This window comes from Rhinopithecus bieti, unplaced genomic scaffold, assembly GCF_001698545.2.
Source record: "Rhinopithecus bieti isolate Rb0 unplaced genomic scaffold, ASM169854v2 scaffold_36410, whole genome shotgun sequence".
Classification (NCBI taxonomy): Eukaryota; Metazoa; Chordata; class Mammalia; order Primates; family Cercopithecidae; genus Rhinopithecus; species Rhinopithecus bieti.
In genome coordinates, this window is record NW_016816076.1 from 2,164,726 (window position 1) to 2,186,628 (window position 21,903).

General features: G+C 37.0%; 2 protein-coding genes across 2 annotated transcripts in view; both read right to left on the reverse strand.

Annotated features, from left to right (window-relative positions):
- Window positions 1-9,575, reverse strand: part of IQUB (IQ motif and ubiquitin domain containing) — a 78,134-nt gene extending 68,559 nt beyond the window's left edge. Inside the window, exon 1 of the mRNA XM_017854312.1 lies at window positions 9,408-9,575. The gene's annotated coding sequence lies outside the window, so the exon portion shown is untranslated. The remainder of the gene's footprint in view (window positions 1-9,407) is intronic.
- Window positions 9,576-15,918: 6,343 nt separating this feature from the next.
- On the reverse strand, window positions 15,919-20,544 carry NDUFA5 (NADH:ubiquinone oxidoreductase subunit A5; the record flags this gene model as incomplete). Its single annotated transcript, XM_017854306.1, has 2 exons — window positions 15,919-17,104; window positions 20,479-20,544. Coding segments are annotated over 2 exons (168 nt in total), but the record flags the coding sequence as incomplete, so codon positions are not given.
- Between the last annotated feature and the right edge of the window lie 1,359 nt (window positions 20,545-21,903).

Sequence of the window (21,903 nt, forward strand, 5' to 3'; positions counted from 1 at the left end):
GGATGTGGAGAAATAGGAACACTTTTACACTGTTGGTGGGATTGTAAACTAGTTCACCCATTGTGGAAAACAGTGTGGCGATTCCTCAAGGATCTAGAACTAGAAATACCATATGACCCAGCCATCCCATTACTGGGGATATACCCAAAGGATTATAAGCCATGCTGCTATAAAGACACATGCACACACACATATGTTTACTGCGGCACTATTCACAATAGCAAAGACTTGGAATCAACCCAAATGTCCATCAGTGACAGACCAGGTTAAGAAAATGTGGCACATATGCACCATGGAATACTATGCAGCCATAAAAAAGGATGAGTTCATGTCCTTTGTAGGGACATGGATGCAGCTGGAAACTATCATTCCCAGCAAACTACCACAAGAACAGAAAACCAAACACCGCATGTTCTTACTCATAGGTGGGAATTGAACTATGAGATCACTTGGACACTGGAAGGGGATCATTACACACTGGATGCTATTGTGGGGAGCGGGGGCGGGAGGGATAGCATTAGGAGATCTACCTAATGTAAATGACGAGTTAATGGGTGCAGCACACCAACATGGCACATGTATACATATGTAACAAACCTGCACTTTCTGCACATGTACCCTAGAAATTAAAGTATAATAAAAAAAAATAATATCATAAAGTCATACACACATAGAAATACAAAACAATCATATGGCATATCTGTTGTGGGGGTGAAAATGTTAAAAAGGGCATTTACCTTATCATAATTCATTAATATGTATACGTGTTTTATATGGCTTTTTGATTTTGTGCTATACTTAATAAAGAAGCTAAATAAAAAAGAAGAAAGAGGAAGAGGATGAAGTACTCTATATGTTGACAAAAGTCACACTCCAAGATATACCAAGTGAGAAAAAGAAAGAAGGTGAAATAAGAATATATATTTGTGTTTGTTTCTACCTGGACAAAGAAACACTCAGAAAAGTATGAAAGAAACTGAGAAAACTAGTTATCTGATGGGGTCAAGGTGAGTAGGAAGTGGCCAGAACAAGGGTGGGCTCCAGAATTCTCAATGTATTACTTTTAATATTTTTATTTTTAAACAATGTAAATGTATTACCTGTTTAAAATATTAGATAAGACATCATAGGTTTAGTAGAGTAGGGAAAACACAAGGTGGCTAGGAGAGTATGCAATCAAGTGTGCTAAAGCCTCTTTAGGAATAGGAACTAAGAATTGTGACAGGTCTGAGATTTTATCCTACCTACAACCTAACAATTTAGCCTGCCATAGTTTCATGAATGCTTTCAGAATACATAAGACTCCTGGGTAGGAAACAAAGGACTTTATTACTCATGGTACAGCAGATAGCATGAGCTTTATATTCACACAGGATCCCTGTTCCCCCAAATCCCAGAGGAACAATGTGGAATGCCCAATTAGATGCCATAGACACAGTGGGTTTGCATCACAGCTAAGAAACCCCAAGCTTAGAAACTCCAATCCTTTATAATGGACTGCAAGCAAATATGCCCAACCTCTGCCTTGGAGGAAGATACCATTGTTATTATACTAGACAGATAAATCTGACCTCTGCTTTAGAAACAGACTCTATATCTTTTAAGACTGTTCACTATACAAATACCCTTGAAAAGAAAATTCAAAACAAAGCTGTCAGTGTCTCTTAAGCAGAAATTCTAGAGAACCATGGGGAACTGTCTTCCATGAGGAATAAGAAGCATCCATGGACCAACACCAAAAAACCCTCTGAGAGTCAGCATCTAGTGATTATTCTTACAGCTGTCTAATAAGAATGATCATCTCACAACAGCAATTATATTGTCTTTCCTACAGCCAGCAAGAACAATGCTTGCTCACCTATGCTCTGAAACTTGGTTAGGTTCCATCTGACACTACCCAGTGTGAATAAGGCCCCATTTAATAGACACAACATTTAAAAGTACTCCCAAGGTATAACACCTAAAGGGCAAGCCATGCCTACATCTATCTAATAAGGTGGAAAAGGATTAAACCAGCTTGAATGCCCATATGAAAGTTGATCCAATAGGCCTAAGATAATAAATTTCATAACTGTAACAGGAGTAAATTATATCTAACGGTACAATAAAACAATAATATAACACAACCAAGGAAGGTCTACTTTTAGAGTAATCCTTTATTTTTTTTCTTTTGCTCACCTATTATCCAGCCACTCAAAAAGCACTGTCAATACTGACCTGAAAATTTAGTCTCAGTCTACTTTTGTCTATCATCCTGTCATATTTTGAAAGTACTACTGCAACAGTCTCAGCTGGTTACCTTAATTTCATTCTTGAAACTCCCACCCCACCAACCCCTGCCAAAAAATTCCATTATTCTCACAGCAGCCAGAAAAATATTTTTTAAAGAAAATCATACCATGCCCCTCTCATACTTACTAAAACACCTCTAAAATAAAATGCTTTCCAGAATAAAATCCAAACTACTGACCATGGCCTTCAAGGTCGTAAATGATCTAGCCCCTGCCTCTCTGACCTCATCTTCTAACCAATCCCACCTTTTATCGTGTCTAGGGCTGATCTCCCTCTTGGGGATTTTGCATTTTAAGTTTCCTCTGTCAAAAATGTGTTACTACAAACTTTTTTTGAGATAGAGTCTGGCTCTGTCACCCAGGCTACAGTACAGTGGTGCGATCTCAGCTCACTGCAACCTTCGCCTCCCAGTTCAAGCAATTCTCCTGCCTCAGCCTCCCAAATAGCTGGGATTACAGGCACCCACCACCACGCTTGGCTAATTTTTGTATTTTTAGTAGAGACACGGTTTCACTATGTTGGCCAGGCTGGTCTCATACTCCCGACCTCTCAAACTCCTGACCTCGTGATCTGCCCACCTCAGTCTCCCAAAGTGCTGGGATTATAGGCATGAGCCACTGCACCTGGCCTGTTACTACAAATCTTTACGACTAATTCCTCATCTTCCATGTCTCAGTTTCCAGGGAGGCCTCCCTAATCATACCTCAACTACCCACTAAATTGTTTTTCATCAATATAATCACTGTACATTTCTCAAAAGAAGACATAAAAACAGCCAACAGGTATATGAAAAAATACTCAACATCAGTAATAATCAGAGAAATGCAAATCAAAACCACAATAAGACATCATCTCACCCCAGTTAAAATGACTATCATCAAAAAGAAAATAACAGATGCTGGCAAGGATGCAAAGAAAGGGGAATGGTAGTACACTGTTAGTGGGAAATGTAAATTACTACAGCCATTGTAGAAAACAGCAGGAAGGTTCCTCAAAAAACTAAAAATAGTTCTACCACATAATCCAGCAATTCCACTGCTGGGTATATATCCAAAAGAAAGGAAATCAGCATATTGAAGAGATATCTGCACTCTCATGTTTACTGCAGTACTATCCACAATGGCCAATCAACCTAAGTGTCTACCACCGAATAAAGAAAGAAAATGTGGCATATATACACACAATGAAATACTATCAAGCCATAAAAAACAATGAAATTCTGTCATTTGCAACAACGTGGGTGAAACTAGGGGACATTATGTTAAGTAAAATAAGCAAGGCACAGAAAGACAAATATCACATGTTCTCATTCATAAGGAGGAGCTTAAAAAGTTGATTTCACAAAAGTAGAGAGCGGAATGATGGTTACCAGAAGCTGAGAAGGGCAGGGGGAGCAGGGATGAAGTAAGGTTGGTTAAGGGGTTTAAAAATACATTTAGATAGAAGGAGTAAGTTCTATGTGTGATAGCACTGTAGGGTGACTATAGTTAACAATATTTTATATTTCAAAACAGCTAGAAGAAAAGTTTTGGAATATTCCCAGAACAAAGAAATGATAAGGTAATGGATATCCTAATTACCTTGATTATTACAAATTGTATGCATGTATCAAATATTATAGTTGCCCAATAAATATGTACAACAATTATGTATAAACAAAAATGTTTTAAGTTTTGAAAAGCATTGGCCATGGCTGAATTCATTCATGCTTTCAACTAATTTTTATTGGGTACCTACTCATAACCAGTCCCCTTTTAGCTGTGTGTAGAGACACTTCTATGTTTCTACACACAGCCATGGACAAGGCTTTTCAAAACGTTTAAATTTTGTTGATACATAATTATTGTACATATTTATTGGACACGTGTGATATTTGGTACATATCTTTATCTGACCCAGTATATATTTTACTAATTTAGTTGTTACTTGCCCATTTTCCTCACTAGAATATAAATTTTTTTTACTGCAGGGATTTTGATCTGGTTGGTAGTTTGCAGTTTTTACTGCAGAGATTTTGATCTGCAGTAAAAAAAAAAGCTGATTTTCTAGTGAGGAAAATGGACAAGTAATAACTAAATTAGTAAAATACACATGGATCAGATAAAGATAAGAGGTAGCAAAATATTAAGCAAAGAAGGTGGCTAGGAAATATGAGACTATCAGGAAAGAGTATGGCAGAGTAGAGGGGCAAGTTTTGCTAAATATATGTGGTGGGGAAGGAATGCCTCCCTGGTTAAAATGACATCTGAACAGGAGGCTGAACTGAGAAAATAAGCAAGGCATGAGGACAAATGAAGAAATGAGAAGCATCACATATCTGAGGAATAACTAGCTAATCAACTTATGTGGCTAGACAGCAGTGAGTTAAGAAAAGAGCAATAGAAAATAAAGCCAGAGAGGAGGCTGTGGGGAGAGGGCATTAGATTGTGGAAGGTAGGGGAGTGGGAAGCTGGTAGGACATCAGGAGTCTACTGGAATCTATTGTAGTAACCTTGACATGAGGTGAAATGGACCTGGGTGACAGTAAAGGAGATGGTGAGAAGTGCTGACTGGATTCTGGTTATATATATATATCATTTTTTTTTGAGACGGAGTCTCACTCTGTCACCCGGGCTGGAGTGCAGTGGCCGGATCTCAGCTCACTGCAAGCTCCGCCTCCCGAGTTCAGGCCATTCTCCTGCCTCAGCCTCCCGAGTAGCTGAGACTACAGGCGCCCGCCACCTCACCCGGCTAGTTTTTTGTATTTTTTTAGTAGAGACGAGGTTTCACCGTGTTAGCCAGGATGGTCTCGATCTCCTGACCTTGTGATCCGCCCGTCTCGGTCTCCCAAAGTGCTGGGATTACAGGCGTTAAAATAGAGCTGAAAGGATTTAGCGATGAATTAGATGTGAGCCACGAGATAAAGAGAGGAATCAAGGATACTGCTAACATTTTTAGTCCGAGTAACCAGAAGGATAAAGCTACATTTACAGAAATAAGGAAAACTTCAAATAAAGGAGACCTGAGTATGCATGGAAGTTAGATCAGTCTGATTTGGGCCATGTGAGTTTGAGATGCCCATTGGACACTGGGTTAGCAGTTTGAAGTTCTGAGAAGATGCTGGCCTGGAAATTGGAGAGTCAGAAGTCTATGGTATTTAAAGCCATGAGACATGTGAAATCAATGCAGTTAGAAACAGAAGCCACATACCATAAAGTTCCTTTGACAGGTACTGGATAAATTCATACCCCTCCACCTTCCTCCTCAATGTGTCTGTCTCCATTTCCTAGTTGCTATGGTTCCTAATGCTTATATTCATTTCACCCTAATTTTAGTACATTAGGTGTCCTAGATTGTTCCCCTCCAAGCAATCTATCTCCTTATAAACGAGATGAGGGCTGGGCACAGTAACTCACACCTGTAATCCCAGCACTTTGGGAGGCCGAGATGGTCAGATCCCTTGAGCCTAGAAATTCAATACCAGCCTAGGCAACACAGTGAGACCCTGTCTCTACAAAAAATACAAAACTTAACTGGGCATTGTATTGTGGCATGCACCTGTAATTCTAATTACTCGGGAGGCTGAGGTGGGAGGATCGCTTCAGCCAGGGAGGTGGAGATTGTAGTGAGCCAAGATGTCACCACTGCCCTCCAGCCAGAGACATGGAGTAAGACTCTGTCTAAATAAACACACACAAACACACACACACTCACACACACACACAGATCATAGTTCTGTTACCTGTAGATTGTATGTATAGTAGTGCCTAAGGTTCACAGAAGGTCCTTAATTAATGATATGAATAAATGACCCAAATAATTACATGTTTTCAAGATGTTAGTTGTTGATAAAGAAGGTGATTAGCAACTGTGTTTATGATGGTTAGCAGTGATAAGCATTTACTCAACCTAAAAACAAGAAGTGTCAAGGTTTCTAAGTCATGACTTCATTACCATGCAGTACAGTGATTCTCAGCTTTGATTTCCTGAAGTGGAATTTCAGGAGGGCTGACTGTGAAGCCAGCCCACCTGAGTTTGAATCCAGACTTAACAACTTCCTGTCGAAAGAAGCAATCGGCCATGGGTCTTGAGTGTCCCTACATGTTCTTGTGGGGTGTGACAAAAACGCAATGCCATGACCACTGTTTACCCAGACCATTTCTCAGGGTTGTGTTTGCACTGAGAAACTGCAAAGGTTGAGATAAACTCTTCCCCTTGAAACAAAGAGCAGGCTTTCTTTGGTTTACTATAAAAGCAGTAAATTCCCCATGTGCAGGCGTCCATGTAGACTCACTGTGTTTCCCCTGTTGGACTTGGGGGGCTTGGGAAATTGGCACAAACTTGAAGCACTGGCTACTTCTTTTGCTATGTGCCCTTTGACCCAGCATCCAAGAAACAGTGACTAACTTATTAGTTTGTATGTAGGGTAAAACACCAGACCCCTCACAGTTCCTGATACTTACTAGCTATATGACTTTGAGATACAGATGTGTCTTAACCTAAGTCTTGTTTTCCTCACTTGTGAAATGGGATATTAGTAGTTTCAACATCAAAGGTTCTTCCAAGAATTAAATAAAATTGTGTATATACAGTACTTAGCAAACAGTGCCTGGCACACAATAAGCACATAATAAATGTTGGCTAATTAGTAATGAACTATTTCTAAAATTCCCAAATGGCTAGCGATAATTATACATTAATAATGTCTCCTAGGTATTACACAATTACTCATTTTATAAAGTAGGAGAAAAAATACTTTAAAAATAAAGCATATTAGCAAGTACTTACACTAAATTATTTCTCACAGATGATATTATTATGCCCATTTTACAGATAAAGAAATTAGCACAGAGAGGTTAAGTAATATCTTCAAGAACACAGAGCTAGTAAGCGGTATATCTGGGATCCAAATCCAGGCAGTCTGGATCCAGAACCCATGTCTTTAACCACTAAACTGTGCTGTATATCAGGGTAGGCGTCCACGGGGGTTTGGGGAGAGAACAGAAAAGGGGTCCTGGTGATTAAGAAAAAGTCTAGAACTTGATCTCCCTGCAGATGAAAAAGCTAAGGCCCAGGAATGCCTCATGGTAGGTTAGTGGTGGTCAGATCCAGAATTTAACTAACGATTTTGCCATCAGATACATTATCGGAGAATGTCTTTTATTCTTAAGTAAGAAACATGACTATTATTTAAAATAGAGTAGAAAATATTCAGCAGACTTTTTTTCACCCATCTAGAACAAGGAGCTAATTTTATTGGTTCCTAATACCCCCCATATGCATATATTAATATGCTCTACTTACATACATAAATATGTGTAAACTCTCACTGCAGCAAATATTAAACGTGAATAACAAAACACACATATTAAAGTGTGAAATGTAAAATGTGAAATTTCAACCCAGTTTGGAAAGCTACAGTTGGAAAAGACTTTTCAAAATTGTTTTTTCATTATTGTTATTGTTCATTTGGCTGTTTTTAAGAGAGTAATATGTGCTTACTAGAAAAAAAATCTAACAGAACAGAAGGGGATAAAATAAGAAGTAAAAGTATTCCAGACATGCTAATTTTATTTCTCATTGTTAGGCAGTTTATCTTTCCAGGAATTGTCTATAAAGCTACAATTATATAATATATATACATTTAAATTTGTTTATGATCATATCGATGTCTTTTATAAACTATATTTCTGTTTATTTTTAAACTTTAACACTGTTTTATGACTTATATGTGCTTAACATTTATTTTTACGTAAAATATGATTCTGCCGCATTCTTTTCAACAACTTCACAGTAATTTCTTTGCAAGGCTAAGCCACGTTGTAGTCAACTGTTGCTCACTGATGCACATTTAAGCTGTCTCTAGTTTTTTACTATTAAAAATTGCGCTGCAACAAACATCTTACACATCTATCTCTGTATATATGTGTAAGTATACTGAAAATGAGTTCCTAGAATTAGAAGGGACAAGTCGAAGGGCATACAGATCTTAATTTTGTTAAATTCCATCACTGTTTTCTTTTACAGCCCCGAGAAGTTCCCCTTGACTGTTTCCTTACATCCTTATATTGTTTTATGAGTCCTAATAATTAAATATCCCTTTGTTGTGTGTTGCACTTATATTTCCCATTGTATGTTTGATGTTGTTTGTTTTCTCTTACTATACGGAAGTTTTAGATTGTTAGGTAGTGACATTTATCAATCTTTTTGCTTATGAGAGTTTCCAAATTTCCTGATACGCTTCAAAACACCTTCTCACAATGAAAAATAAATACATAAATTCATCCATAAATACATGAGACAGATCTGTAAATACTGATAGAAAACAACTGGACACACAGTCTTAAGTGTAAAAGCCAATCACAGAATAGTATGCACAATGTTACAGGTGTACCTACCTATTTGCATATGTCTAAAGCACCTCTGGAAGGTGGCCTGGAGATGGGGAGAAATGGGTAGATGGTGGATTTTCACTCTTCATTCTTTTTACTATTCGTACTTTTTTTTATGTATTATCTATTCAAATGTAAATGTTTTAATCTTATTGTTTAAAAGAGCAACCTCTATCATGTTTGCATACAAAAACGTCTCCCTTTTCACCTACATTTCATTCCCTATCATTTAAAGCTTAATACATTTAGAATGTAGTATAATTAGTAAGGCAGGGATCCAATATTACTTTCTACCAAACAGGTCTGTTGAATTTTTAAGCTTGTTAAGAGGCAAAGACCACGGGTGGAGAGGAAGGAGAGTGCCAGGTGAGGAAAGTCTAAAATCCCTCGACTTAATATGAGAATGGTTGCCACGGAAGGCTAAGAGTTTCTAGTGCCAGGTTTGGATTATACACACTTCTTCTATGCAATTACCGCGATAAGCACTCGGGGTGTGAGGTGAGGTGTACCTCCTAGCTTGATGCTGCTGCTTCAAGTCCCATACCAGAGGGGAGGAGCCAGAAAAGGAGCTGAGAAAGATGGAATGCTTCGCACGGTTTTTTAAGTAAAGGCGGAACATTCCCTACCGACCAGGCAGCCCCAGGAGCTCAGGCGGGAATCACTGCCCCACACACAGAACTCAGAGTCCAGCGCGGCTGTTACCGGCTCTAGGCTGGGTCTAAGCGTCAAAACCTGTCCTCCTACCTGTGTACGAAACGCAACTATTCTCGTCGAAGTGCTTCCCGAGGCTCCTAAGAAGCAGCTTCAATACTCGCCGCATTCTCAGTTACTGGTCGTATCCTAGCAACGGCCCTGGCACCACCTCTTCCTGCCAGGGCCCGACAGGGGGGAAGGGGAGGAGCAAGAGGCGGGATGGGGTAGGAGCCTGAGGCGGTCAGGGGGGCGGGGCCGGGAAGGAGGAGGGCGGCAGGAGTGGGGGCGGAGCCAAAGGCGGGGGAGGGGTCGGAAAGGAGGAGCGCCGCAGAAGAGAAGGGGAGGAGCCAGAGACCGGGAGGCGGGGTCGTGAAGGAGAAGTGCAGCAGGAGAGAACGGGAGGAGCTAGAGGCGGAGGGGCGGTGTCGGGAAGGTGGAGTGCGGCAGGAAAGACGGGAAGGAGCCAGAGGTGGGCTGGGGTCCGGGGTCCGGAAGGAGGATCGCGGTAGGGAAGAAGAGGAGGAGCCAGAGGAGAGGGTGGGGGGCTGCACAGGAGGTACGTGACAGGGAAAAGGGGGAGGAGCCAGAGGCAAGGGGGCGGGGAGGAGGGAAGCGGCAGGGAGAAGGGGCGGGGCCAGAGGCGAGGGGGAGTGGGGAGGGAAGGAGGGACACGGCAGGGAGAAGGGGAGGAGCCAGAGGCGGAGGCTGTTACCAAGTGGTTACCTAGATCCAAAAGTGAATCAGGACAGTAACCTCTCTCCAAGATCTTTTACACTTGTGAAAGGGCACAGCTCTCTGAACCAAACACTAACAGCAATTTAATCTTACAGATATAAAAAATCAGAGTCAGAGAAATCATCAGTTTGAAGTCAGAGGCGGGAAACTGTCAGATGCCTACTTGGTTTTGTTAAATTAACAACTTGCCTCTCAGCTTCCTGGCAGCCAAAGAGAAATGGGAGACAGTAGGTATCAAATAATTCTCCTTATAAGAGAAGCAGAACTTTTGTTAATCACTAAATTAGTTAATAAACTAAATTTTGTCTATCAATGAATTCTTTTTCTTCCCCTTTTTTTAAGTGTATACAGAGTGTTGCTCTGTCGCCCAGGCTGAAGTGCAGTGGTTCGATCTCGGCTCACTGCGACCTCCGCCTCCCGGGCTCCCGCGATTCTCCTGCCTCAGCCTCCTGAGTAGCTGAGATTACAGGCGCCCGCCACCAAGCCTGGCTAATTTTGGTATTTTTAGTAGAGATGGGGTTTCACCATGTTGGCCTGGCTGATCTGGAACTCCTAGCCTCAAGCAATGTGAGCCACCGTGCCCGGCCTATCAATAAATAAGAAAACTTTTAAAGAAGCACAGGATGGTATTGGAGGTCAGGTCAAGCATGTTCTTCTTGGAAATTTAGTAACAAACTATATATTACTATCTCGTAATAGCAGCTAACATTTATGAAGTATTAATTGTCATGAGGCATCGTACATAGATTTCTAATTTAATCCTTACAACGATTTTATTAGGGAGAAACTATTAGATCCATTTTGTAAATGAGAAAACTAAGGCACACAAAGTTTAATGAAGGAACTAGGATTAAACCCAAGCAATCTAACTCCAGGTCCCAGATTTTTAATCACTATTGTGGTACTGTTTAATTTGATTTGATATTTTAAAAGGATTAATAAAATTAGTACAGGTTCATTCCCTTATTCATTCATAAATGTTCATTGTCTTCATTTATTTCTTTATACTGTTCTGCTGAAATTGCACTCTCATCTCCCCAATAACTTTGTAATATCCAATGCCGTTTTTTAGTCATCTCATTTTAAAATATATTTTTACTAGAATAGTGAAATATATATTCTTAGATAAAATTGGCTTTAATAATGATCAGTAAAAGGAAATGCATTTTAATCATTTCCACACATTCATGAAAAGTAAAGGGGAAAAATGGGCATAGAGGTAACCACTAGAATTAGGTTTTCTTGGATGGGTAGACCAGGTGTGGAGGTGCGCAGATAAGATTTTACAAACACTCATACACTCCCATCTCCAAAATCATAATTTATCTTACATTCTGCTACTAATAAAAATTCCACTGGCTTTAAACATTCACTTTTCTGGGTCTCCTCTTTAAAATTTATCATTCACTGTTCTCAATGTTAGAGACAGTATGCAAACAGTAGGTTTAGGAATAGAGTCAGGCGATGGGGGAAGAAAAGCTGGCAGGAGAGAACTTAAGGGTCTCGCAGTGTTAAATGTGACTTGATATCCACTATTCATATTTTTTTGTAATTTGCTGTGAGGATGACTTTATACAATTTAATCTTAAATAGGAACCTAACTTAATAGTTAGGCTTCCTTGGGTAGTCTGTGGAGCATGGAAAGGTTATTAGCATGTCAAAATCCTGTCCACGCACACACACACACACACACACACACACACAAATGTAGTTTGGTTACATAATAAATGTATATGCAAACTGAATGAAAACCACCAATAGAAAAAAGCTTCTCAATTCCCAAAGTGAAAGAGTAATTTTACAATACCATTTTCCATTTTCCTTTTCATGATAAACCTATGCATTTTCTCAGGATTTATTCCACCAAATGACTTCGTATTTCTACCTTTATTCATCTCAGCATTTATTTATGTAATAAACATTTCTTTTGATGTGCTTTTACTTTTACAAAGATGCCACCTAGTGGTATGATGAAATCAAGCATTTCAAAGTATTTCCCATTGTTACTCAAGGTTAAAATGAATAATGAATATTTTAAATATTAAAATAATTTAGAAAACTAAGGACCTGAAAATTTTTGTTTTGGAAATTATGTAGATTAAATTTGGATCATAATATCACTTTCTGAACTCTTTAAGAGAATGGAAATATAGGTCCATAGTCCCTTTTCTGAAACCTTTTGGGACAGATATGTTTGATATTCAGAATTTCTCAGATTTTTGAAAGGAAATATGGGCATACACTTTATATTATGTAAAACATTCAGAGGGTCTGAGGAAGCAGTTTATAATCAAATATATTGATATATCTGTGGCAAAATATATTCATATTCACATTAAAGTGGGTTAAATACCACAAATAGCCTCATATAATTCAGGTGGAGTTTGTTGCCAAATTGAGTTATGAAAAAACTTTGTTTTCAGAGATTTTTGAAATTAGGAATTTAGATAAGGGATTGTGGATCTGTTTTACTCTTTTGAAAAAGAATTCACCCTCCAGTTATAGAGAGATTTAAATGCTAATATTTTGTAAAAAAAAAAATAATAATAGTAATAGTTATCTTTAGAAAAGCTAATAGATTCATCTAAAAAAAAAACTTGAGGATCATGAGAAATACCAAAATAAAAATATTTGCAATGCTTTTCATTTAATTATATATAGAAGTCAATCATAAATTACATTTAAGTGTACCACAAAAAAATTAACTGCTAATATAAACCTAAAGGTCAATTTGAAAATTATTAGTGATGCATGGCAAGTTCAATTCATACATTTTGTGGCACAGTCAAAAGAAAATTTAACCTTGGTTGTTTTTTGTTGTTGTTGTTCCTATGTGTAATTTGCCATGTTGCAATTCCCCAACACCATGTTCATGGAAATATGTGTTGATGGTGCCACGCTCAGCCTGGATTCCTTGTATATCTATGAGCACTCCTTGCCAACCCTCCATAGACATGCAGTATGAATAAAAAATACACTTATGTTAAGACACTGGGATTTAAGGATAACCCATGCTAAATCACTACATTACTATTTCACTTCACTATCTAGAATACTGGCTCAACTATAGTCTCTCAAATGAATTACTCCTGTCCCCATCAATCATTCAAACCCCTTATCACATTCCCACTGTGATTTCCTGTGAATTTTGTCTAAAATAAAACGTCAACCTCCTCTAAACCCAACTGGTAGCCTCTCATTTACTTTTCTCTAAAATAATTGGCATTACTATTATTGTTGCATAGGCTACAATCTCACTGAACACTTAGTTTTGTTTTTTTGTTTTGTTTTAGTAGAGATGGGGTTTTGCCATATTGGCTAGGCTAGTCTCAAACTTTTGACCTCAAGTGATCCGCCCACCTCGGCCTCCCAAAGTGCTGGGATTACAGGCTTGAGCCACCTCGCCTCCCCGCTGAACACTTAGTTTTTTTTTTTTTTTTTTTTTGAGATGGAGTCTCGCTCTGTCGCCCAGGCTGGAGTGCAGTGGCCGGATCTTGGCTCACTGCAAGCTCCGCCTCCTGGGTTAACGCCATTCTCCTGCCTCAGCCTTCACACTTAGTTTTAATGGGAAGGCAGCACTCAGCAAATCCAAAATACTTGTGATATGTTCAGCAATTTGGTACTTAATCCTATACCCCACAACACACTTGCGTAGGGTATTAACTTCTGTTTGTTTACACAATCATAAGAGGATGGGAGGAAAAAGAAAAAGCTGCTATTAGCCTATATGTGGGAATTTTCCTATATATTGTTATCTTCCTTTTAAAAAAAGATACATTCATAAACATTGTTCCTGGCTTAATTAACTTCACTCCTCTGACTGGGATTGGAAAATTGACAATAAAATATAAGCTCCCTTTTTTTCCATCCCCCAAGTCTGAGGGAAAGGGATGGGGAGGGGAGAATGAGAGAGAGTGAAAGGACAGTAAAACCTGAGGCCTGATTGCACACGATGACTGCCACTGCTGGCATCAATCCATTCTATTCCAATGATAGACTACTTGATCCTACTGGTGTGGGAAAGATGGCAACTTTGAGACCCGAGCCTTACTCCAGTAGAGTGTGCCCCCTATATCCTGTTTGCCCAGGACAGTCATGGTGTACAGCTGTTATCCTTATGTAGTTATTTTCACTCAAAATCATTCCAGGTGGAATAGTAAGACTATCCTATAGTTATCCTAAATATAAGCCATTTTCATCCCAAAGGAAAGAATGCCAAGAAACTGGAATTGTCTGCACTAAGTCCCAGTGTGGGAAAAAGGGGGCATCAACTTTGTTGCCATTTCTTCTTTCTTAGCAAAGCTCAGATTGATTAGTTTCTCCTTCTTTTGCAGTATCTGGAGTATGGTGATTAACTAGAATGAAACCCATAGGAGAACTGAAATAGGCCATTCTGAAAATTTTTCAAATTAGTTTAGTAGCCACTCAAAACACTGAAGATCTTTGAATAAAAGAATCATTTGCAAAGTGAGCAGGAGACTTAACCTGGATGTTCACAGGAAGCAACTGGGAAAAGACTGAAGGAGTAAAAATCATCAGGTGTAAAGCTGTGTGAGCAACTGAGACAGGAGAAAGAATTAAGAACCAAATTGCAATACCTTTTAGATACCTATCCCATTAACATAATCTGCCTATAACCAATATGCAGCTCTTTGCAGAAAATGAAATCCAGTTTACTACTTCTGCTCATATTTGTTCTTTACAGATATTTTGACAGAAAAAGTCAATACAGCAGGATCTAGGTTCGCTTGGTACAGCCCATACAGCACAGGAAGGAGTCACAACATCCCAAGCATATTCATAAATAATAATACAACAGGAGCATCAGTTCTAGAACCAGACTGCCTGGGTTCAAACTTCAGCTTCCCATCTTACTAGCTATGTGACCTTGGATTTGTTATTGATCATCTCTTGGTTTCAGTGTCCCCAGGGTCCCAAGTTGCATACTTGCAGGGGAAAACTACTCATGTAGGGTTCTGGTTTCTTATCTGGAAAATGAAGATAATTTGCAGTATCACTCTTAGGGTTGCAGTGCAGGTTTAATGAGTGAAATCAGTCAGCTACTTATGATAGTGCCTGACATTCATATTAAAGTCTCAACAAACATTAGTTATTATTGTTATAATATTTTTACAATGACTATTATTCTACAATTAGCATTTCTAATGCAAACACCAGGAAGGTCCCCTTTTAGCAAAAAAGTTCAGTAACACTGTTGGTGAAACATAAAAGATGCCCAAGAATCATGGCAGAAATGAGACTGAAAGTATGACAAAAACACAACAAGCCATCTTTGTTCCAAAGGACCTGAAAAAAAAAAGCTTGGCTAGAAAATTACCTTGAAAGTACCCAGGCAAACACATTTTTAGGATCATGTTTTAACAAATATATTATATATTCAAGAAATGTTTAGAACTGAAAATGTTGTTATAAATCATATTCTACTTCTTTTACAGCATTAGAAATAGGCCATTCTGAGAAACAGGCCAAACTTGCCTCAATGTAGTCATGAACAATACTAGAACCGTGAGAATGAGAAACCTTCTAACTCCCCCCTAACACTTCCCCACCAGAAGGAGCCTTCTTGCACTCTAACCTCTAAGAATCTATCTTATTTAATATTTATTTAGTATTCATGTTACAGCTCTATGAGGGGAGAAATATACTGGAAAGATGGAAAAACACCATTTTTTTCTCACTCTAAGCAAATGTGCACGAGCGCGCGCACACACACACGTATACACAAAACCCCACAAGAGTATAATATTATCTATGAAGGAGAGATACCAAGTTAAATTTAACCAAGTATTTAGAAATGACAGGGAGCTAGGAAGAAAAGGCAAACACGTAATTTTATTTTTAACCTTAAGCTTGCCAACTTCTTTCCCTGAACAGCATTTGTCTTGTTTTGATAACCACCTACACTTATATTAGAAACGTACTGCAAACTATTTAGTGATTCCACTTTGAATTTAGTCACATGACTAAGATGTTTTGAATATAAGCCTATCCGTATGCCAGATACAAATTTCAGGAACTCTTAATGTCTCTTCTTTTACAGAAACTCTACCTCTATCCTGATGTAATTAGGTTGATTAAGAAAATTAAAGGCCACGGGCCAGAAAACTAACTTCCACAAATGCAACAAAAGGAAAAGTTTCTCCAATAACCTCTACTAAATGGGAGATCTTTCTTTTAAGTACCAAGTCAATTTCTTCAACTGTATAATGTATTCTAATTTGATGGTTTTCAAATATAATACAGTAACAACAAAATGTAATAAAATTAAGACTATAAGAAAACAGAGTAAATGGTATAATTCAAAAAATAATGACTAAAATAAAATGACTTATGGATTTTGTAATCCAACATATAATTATATATTTTTTTATTTTACATACATAAGATCACAGCTAAGGAGGTTAACCATAATTTCAAATTTTATCACCAGTCACTTGTGCCATTTTATCACATTTGAAAACATTCACTCATATTATTTACTTCACACAGTGATCTATAAATTTATTTGTATATTAAGGACCTTTTCTTCTTCAGGATAACTTAAAAAAATTAAATGACGTATTGAACATACTACTGAAGAAACTTTACTTTTTAATTATGGTCTCTGCATTGAAGATCTGTAGGAATTTTTCTTTAATAATTTTCAAATCTTCCCATGACCTCTCTGTTCATAGAAATATCATCTTTGAAATAATTTGTGTGAATACTGTATAAATCAAAAATGGATTCACATGACTGTATTACCATAATCACCAATTTTAACAGTCTCCTAGATATTTTCTATATCGCTTTACTTGATTATAAAATGTCAGTAATATGAAAACACTCTTAATACAATAGTACATTTAATTACATCAGTTTTCCATCAACACATCGAAGTCACTTAATAATTATATTGGCCATTTCCACTGATCGGCAGGAGGCTCTTCCACTAATGGCTCCCATGGTTTCCAGTCCCTCATTTTTCTTGCCAGAATTAGTTCATGTTCAGCCTGTGAATATAAATTTTTTAAAAGATCATTGGATTTTATTCTTCAACAGATACTCATCAGAACTAACAACTGATATTTAACTACTGGATACTACTTTCATTTAATATCTCATAATCTATTCTACCATCAAATGTTGAATGTTAAGTAATTAAATTACCTTAATTCTCACAGCTACACAATCAGAAGAAAGGGTATCTTTTGATGTCTTGTATTTGATTGAAATTGGCTACAGTGTTTAAAAGTTTAGTTGGTGAGGTTTTTTTATCTTAATATTTCACAAGTTTTTTGAGAATCAGAAGTATGTCTTTTCATCTATGTGACTTTCAAACTTTATTTTACCATGGTCCACAGTAAGAAAATATGTTTTATTATAGGTTCCACAATATGAACATATAACTAAAATTTTTAAATCATTATCTTTACTAGCAGTGATATGTTCTTTTTTCTATTGTTTTTTTAATGCTAATCACTATCTAACTGATTCCATCACCCATAGTCACTTGAGACCCAGAATTTATAAAACAGTGATCTGTGGAATGTAGAACACAATAAATGTATAAAAAATATTTACTAACTGAATAAATTCCTTAATCAAGTTATGCTTCATTTAATTTTTCCTTTCAAACACAATTTATATTTAACAAACACATTTTAGGTAGCTTTTAATTTCATATTTTTCTACAACAAAAAAATATTTATGACAACTCCAGCCAACCTGTAAGATGAGTATTATTAAACACCTGTCAGGATGTTACAAAAGAAATTCAAACACAGAATAAGTGCTCGGATTATATTAAAGGTAATTATTATTATACAGTTAAAAGATAATACCCCATTTGCGCCAGCGGTCCCAAAAGTCAATCTATGTTTACAAGCAACTACAAAAAACAATGAGTTAAAGAGCAGATGAATGGAAATCAGGGGTAGAGGTATTACTAATGCCAAAAGGAGAAAATAATTTAAATACTGATAAAATATTTCCTAAGGTTGCCCTGGGTCTCTTGAACATTCAAAGCTTTCTCGATCTCCCCCAGGCATTGTAGGGCATAAGGAGGGCACCTAGCCCTCATTCATCATTGAGAATCAGCCCTATCTCAGGAACCTGAATCCAGCTGCACCTGGCCCCTGATGCCTATTTCCTCCTTCTTCTCTGGCTTCTGACACACTGTCATACCACCCCCATCTAGAAATGGGACTAATATGTTAGCCACTACCCATACATGGCTACTGGGGATTTGAAATGCAGCTAAGCCAAATTCAGATGTGCTGCAAAGTGTAAAATACATACCAGATTTTGATGACTTAATATAAAAAAGAATGTCAAATATATCAATATTTTTATGATTATATGTTTAAATAATATACTACATATACTGAGTTAAAAAAATTACTAAAATTAATTTACCCTTAATACTGACCATGGAAACATGGGGAACTGCACCGCTGACTTAAAAATACTTAATATGCCTTAAACTCAATTCCATGAAAAATTAATATATTAATTAAAGTCATGATCAAAGTGAAATCAGGTGGTACAGAAAAGAGAAATAGGTATAGGACAACAGTATAAGGTTTGTGGCAAGTTCCTGTAACACTATATCTAGTACCATAGCCAACCTGACAAATGAACATAAAGGCCAGGAAAACAGGCCTTTGAATAACTGAAAGTCTACATTCACAGAAAGCTGTCCGAATGCTATATTCCTCTTTTTCCAGAGCCATCTAACAATTCTTTTGATTTGGTATATCATGTCTGTTGGTGATCTACCTCCCTAATCTCCAATATTACCCAATATTTCCTTTTATCTGTCCTTCAATCAACAGTAACAAAACATTAGAAAGGGTTACATTTGAAAAAAGATACAAGAAAATAAAAATTAAAACAGAATTGAGTATTTATCAGACGCTTATAAGGCGAAGACATTCTAAACCTATAATATGGGGTTGTAGGGGTGTGGAACAACAAAATTTCACCAAGTAAAAAAAATCTGAGCTGAGAAAGGTGGCTCATGCCTGTAATCCCAGCACTTTGGGAGGCCAAGGCGGGCAGATCACCAGAGGTCGGGAGTTCGAGACCAGCCTGACCAACATGGAGAATCCCGTCTCTACTAAAAATACAAAATTAGCTGGGCATGGTGGTGCATGCCTGTAATCCCAGCTACTCAGGAGGCTGAGGCAGGAGAATTGCTTGAACCCAGGAGGCGGAGGTTGCGGTGAGCCAAGATCGTGCCACTGCACTTCAGACCGGGCAACAAGAGCAAAACTCCATCTCAAACAAACAAACAAAAAATTGAAAACCTATATGTGGGGGGAAAACCCCATTTGAGAGGCATAAGCAGGCTAAAAAAAGTATGTGCAGACAATGTCACAAAAGTTTAAGGTTAATATCTTTTATTATAAAAAGACACTCATATGAATAAATAACACAAAGACTAAATGACAGAGTAAAATATTAATGATACAATTTATAAAATATAAGAACATATTTTAAAGTTTAACCTTACTAGCAATTGGAGAAAAAAGATGCAAAACTTAAAAAAAAAAAAAAAAAAAAAGGCATCATTCATTCCTTTCCCATAGATGCTTTAAAAAACCAACTATGGAATACCCAAAATAGTATATTTCCAGCCTATTTACATCAGTAACCTACCTATTTCTATAACCTACCTATGACCAAAGGAAAAGAATTAAAATTCAGATTAAACAAAACAAAACTGTAGTGTTTGTTCTCTTGTCTAAGTAGCAGGTGTAATGAGAGGAGAAGAAAATTTCCCAATAGAATAAGATTTAAAATAGTCTAAATGTAATTAATAATGTTAATAACTTTTCAAATCTCAATCTCTTCCTAATCATGCTTACATTTTACTACTCAGTATTATATGTCAGGGTTAGTATTTGGGAAGTAACGCAGAATTAAGCTCTCAAATATACTATGCAATTGTTTTTTAACTTGCTCAAATGCTCAAGAACCAAAAATAAAAATAAAAGTATATTTTAATTTTATAATTCAAAATGTCTGTATTTTTCCCTACTAAAAATATGCCACACTCTTAAAATAAGATACAACTATTAAAACATCAGTAATATTGCGTTACCAATTTAAACTAAGATTAGGCCAAGGAGAACATGCTGATTAAATTAAAAGAGTGTCAAACTCCAGGCTTCTAACAGAAGTCTCACAAATTCATGCTATAATCAACAATAAATACTATAATCAACATATACATGAGAAGCACCACATTTTCTATATGTGATTAGTCTTACATATTTGATGAGTTGATATAAATAAGGAAATTTAGTTTTCCTTTCATTCTGCAATGTCAGTTGTGTGTCTCTATGAAACCAAACACCTAAATAGTCAACTTTTTCTTTACCTGAAGAATCACCTCTTCTAATTGACCACCTTGAAGTTGGTCTTCTAATTTTTTAACATCTGGTTCCTATAATTTCAGGGAGAAAAAAAAATTAAAGAAGCATACTCTCTGAAAGTTTCAATATCCTGTATTTTAAAATTCCTATATAAAACACTTAAAATACAACTTTTCATTCATCATACTCTTTTACTAAATATTTGGTTAAAATTCATTTCATCTCTGCTATTTTATTGCTTTTCTGTCTTAATATTGAAAAGTGCTAAATGTTTATTCGCAAGCTGATCAAGGGACAGAAATACAATGTCAAATTCCGTCTTTCTAAAACAGATTTTAAAATATGACTTTGCTTTCTTAGTATTTCCTGTATTTCCTCTAAGGGCGTTAGAATTAAAAATAAATGCTACTCTATGACCCAGAAATTACACTCCTAGGCATAACGCCAAACAGAAATGCATAATATATATACACACATATACATGTATATGTGTATATGTATGTGTGTGTATATACACGTATATACATGTGTATATATATGTGTGTGTATATGTTTTATTTTTTTATTTTTTTAATTATTATTATTATTTTTTGAGATGAGTCTCGCTCTGTCCCCCAGGCTGGAGTGCAGTGGCACAATCTCTGCTCACTGCAAGCTCCGCCTCCCGGATTCACGCCATTCTCCTGCCTCAGCCTCCCAAGTAGCTGGGACTACAGGCGCCCGCCCCATTTTTAGTAGAGACGGGGTTTCACTGTGTTAGCCAGGATGGTCTTGATCTCCTGACCTTGTGATCCACCCGCCTTGGCCTCCCAAAGTGCTGGGATTATAGGCGTGAGCCACCCTGCCTGGCCGCATAATATATTTTTTAAAAAACATGTTTGAGAATATTCATAGCAGCACAAATTACAGCCCCAAACTAGAAATAACCCAAATGACCATCTGTAATAGAATGGATCAATTAATTATAATATTTAGGTATAATACTTCACAGCAATGAAAATGAAAACTGTATGCAATAATTTAGATGATTCTCTTAACCACAGTATTAAGCAAAAGTCAGAGTACAGTATGTACAAGACAGAACATACTAATGATTTCATTTATATAAAATTCAAAACAGGCAAAAGAAGTCCAAATAGAGATTAGCTTTACAAGTATTAAATTGAAGGGGAACAGGCAAGGGTTTGGTTGTTCTGGAAAAGTCCTTTTTTTCTACACATTTGTAATGTATATAATTCTTGAATAAAAGTTTTTAAAAACAAAATGTTAATAAATATAGCACCTAGAACATTCAACAACATATAGTTATTTTCTAGCAAACTGAGCTTTTTGAGCCAGAAATCTGTAAATATACCCACATATGTAAATAAGGCTTTGTCATTTCAGGGTGTTTTTCTGGCCAATAAATGGAATAAAGAGGGACAAAATAA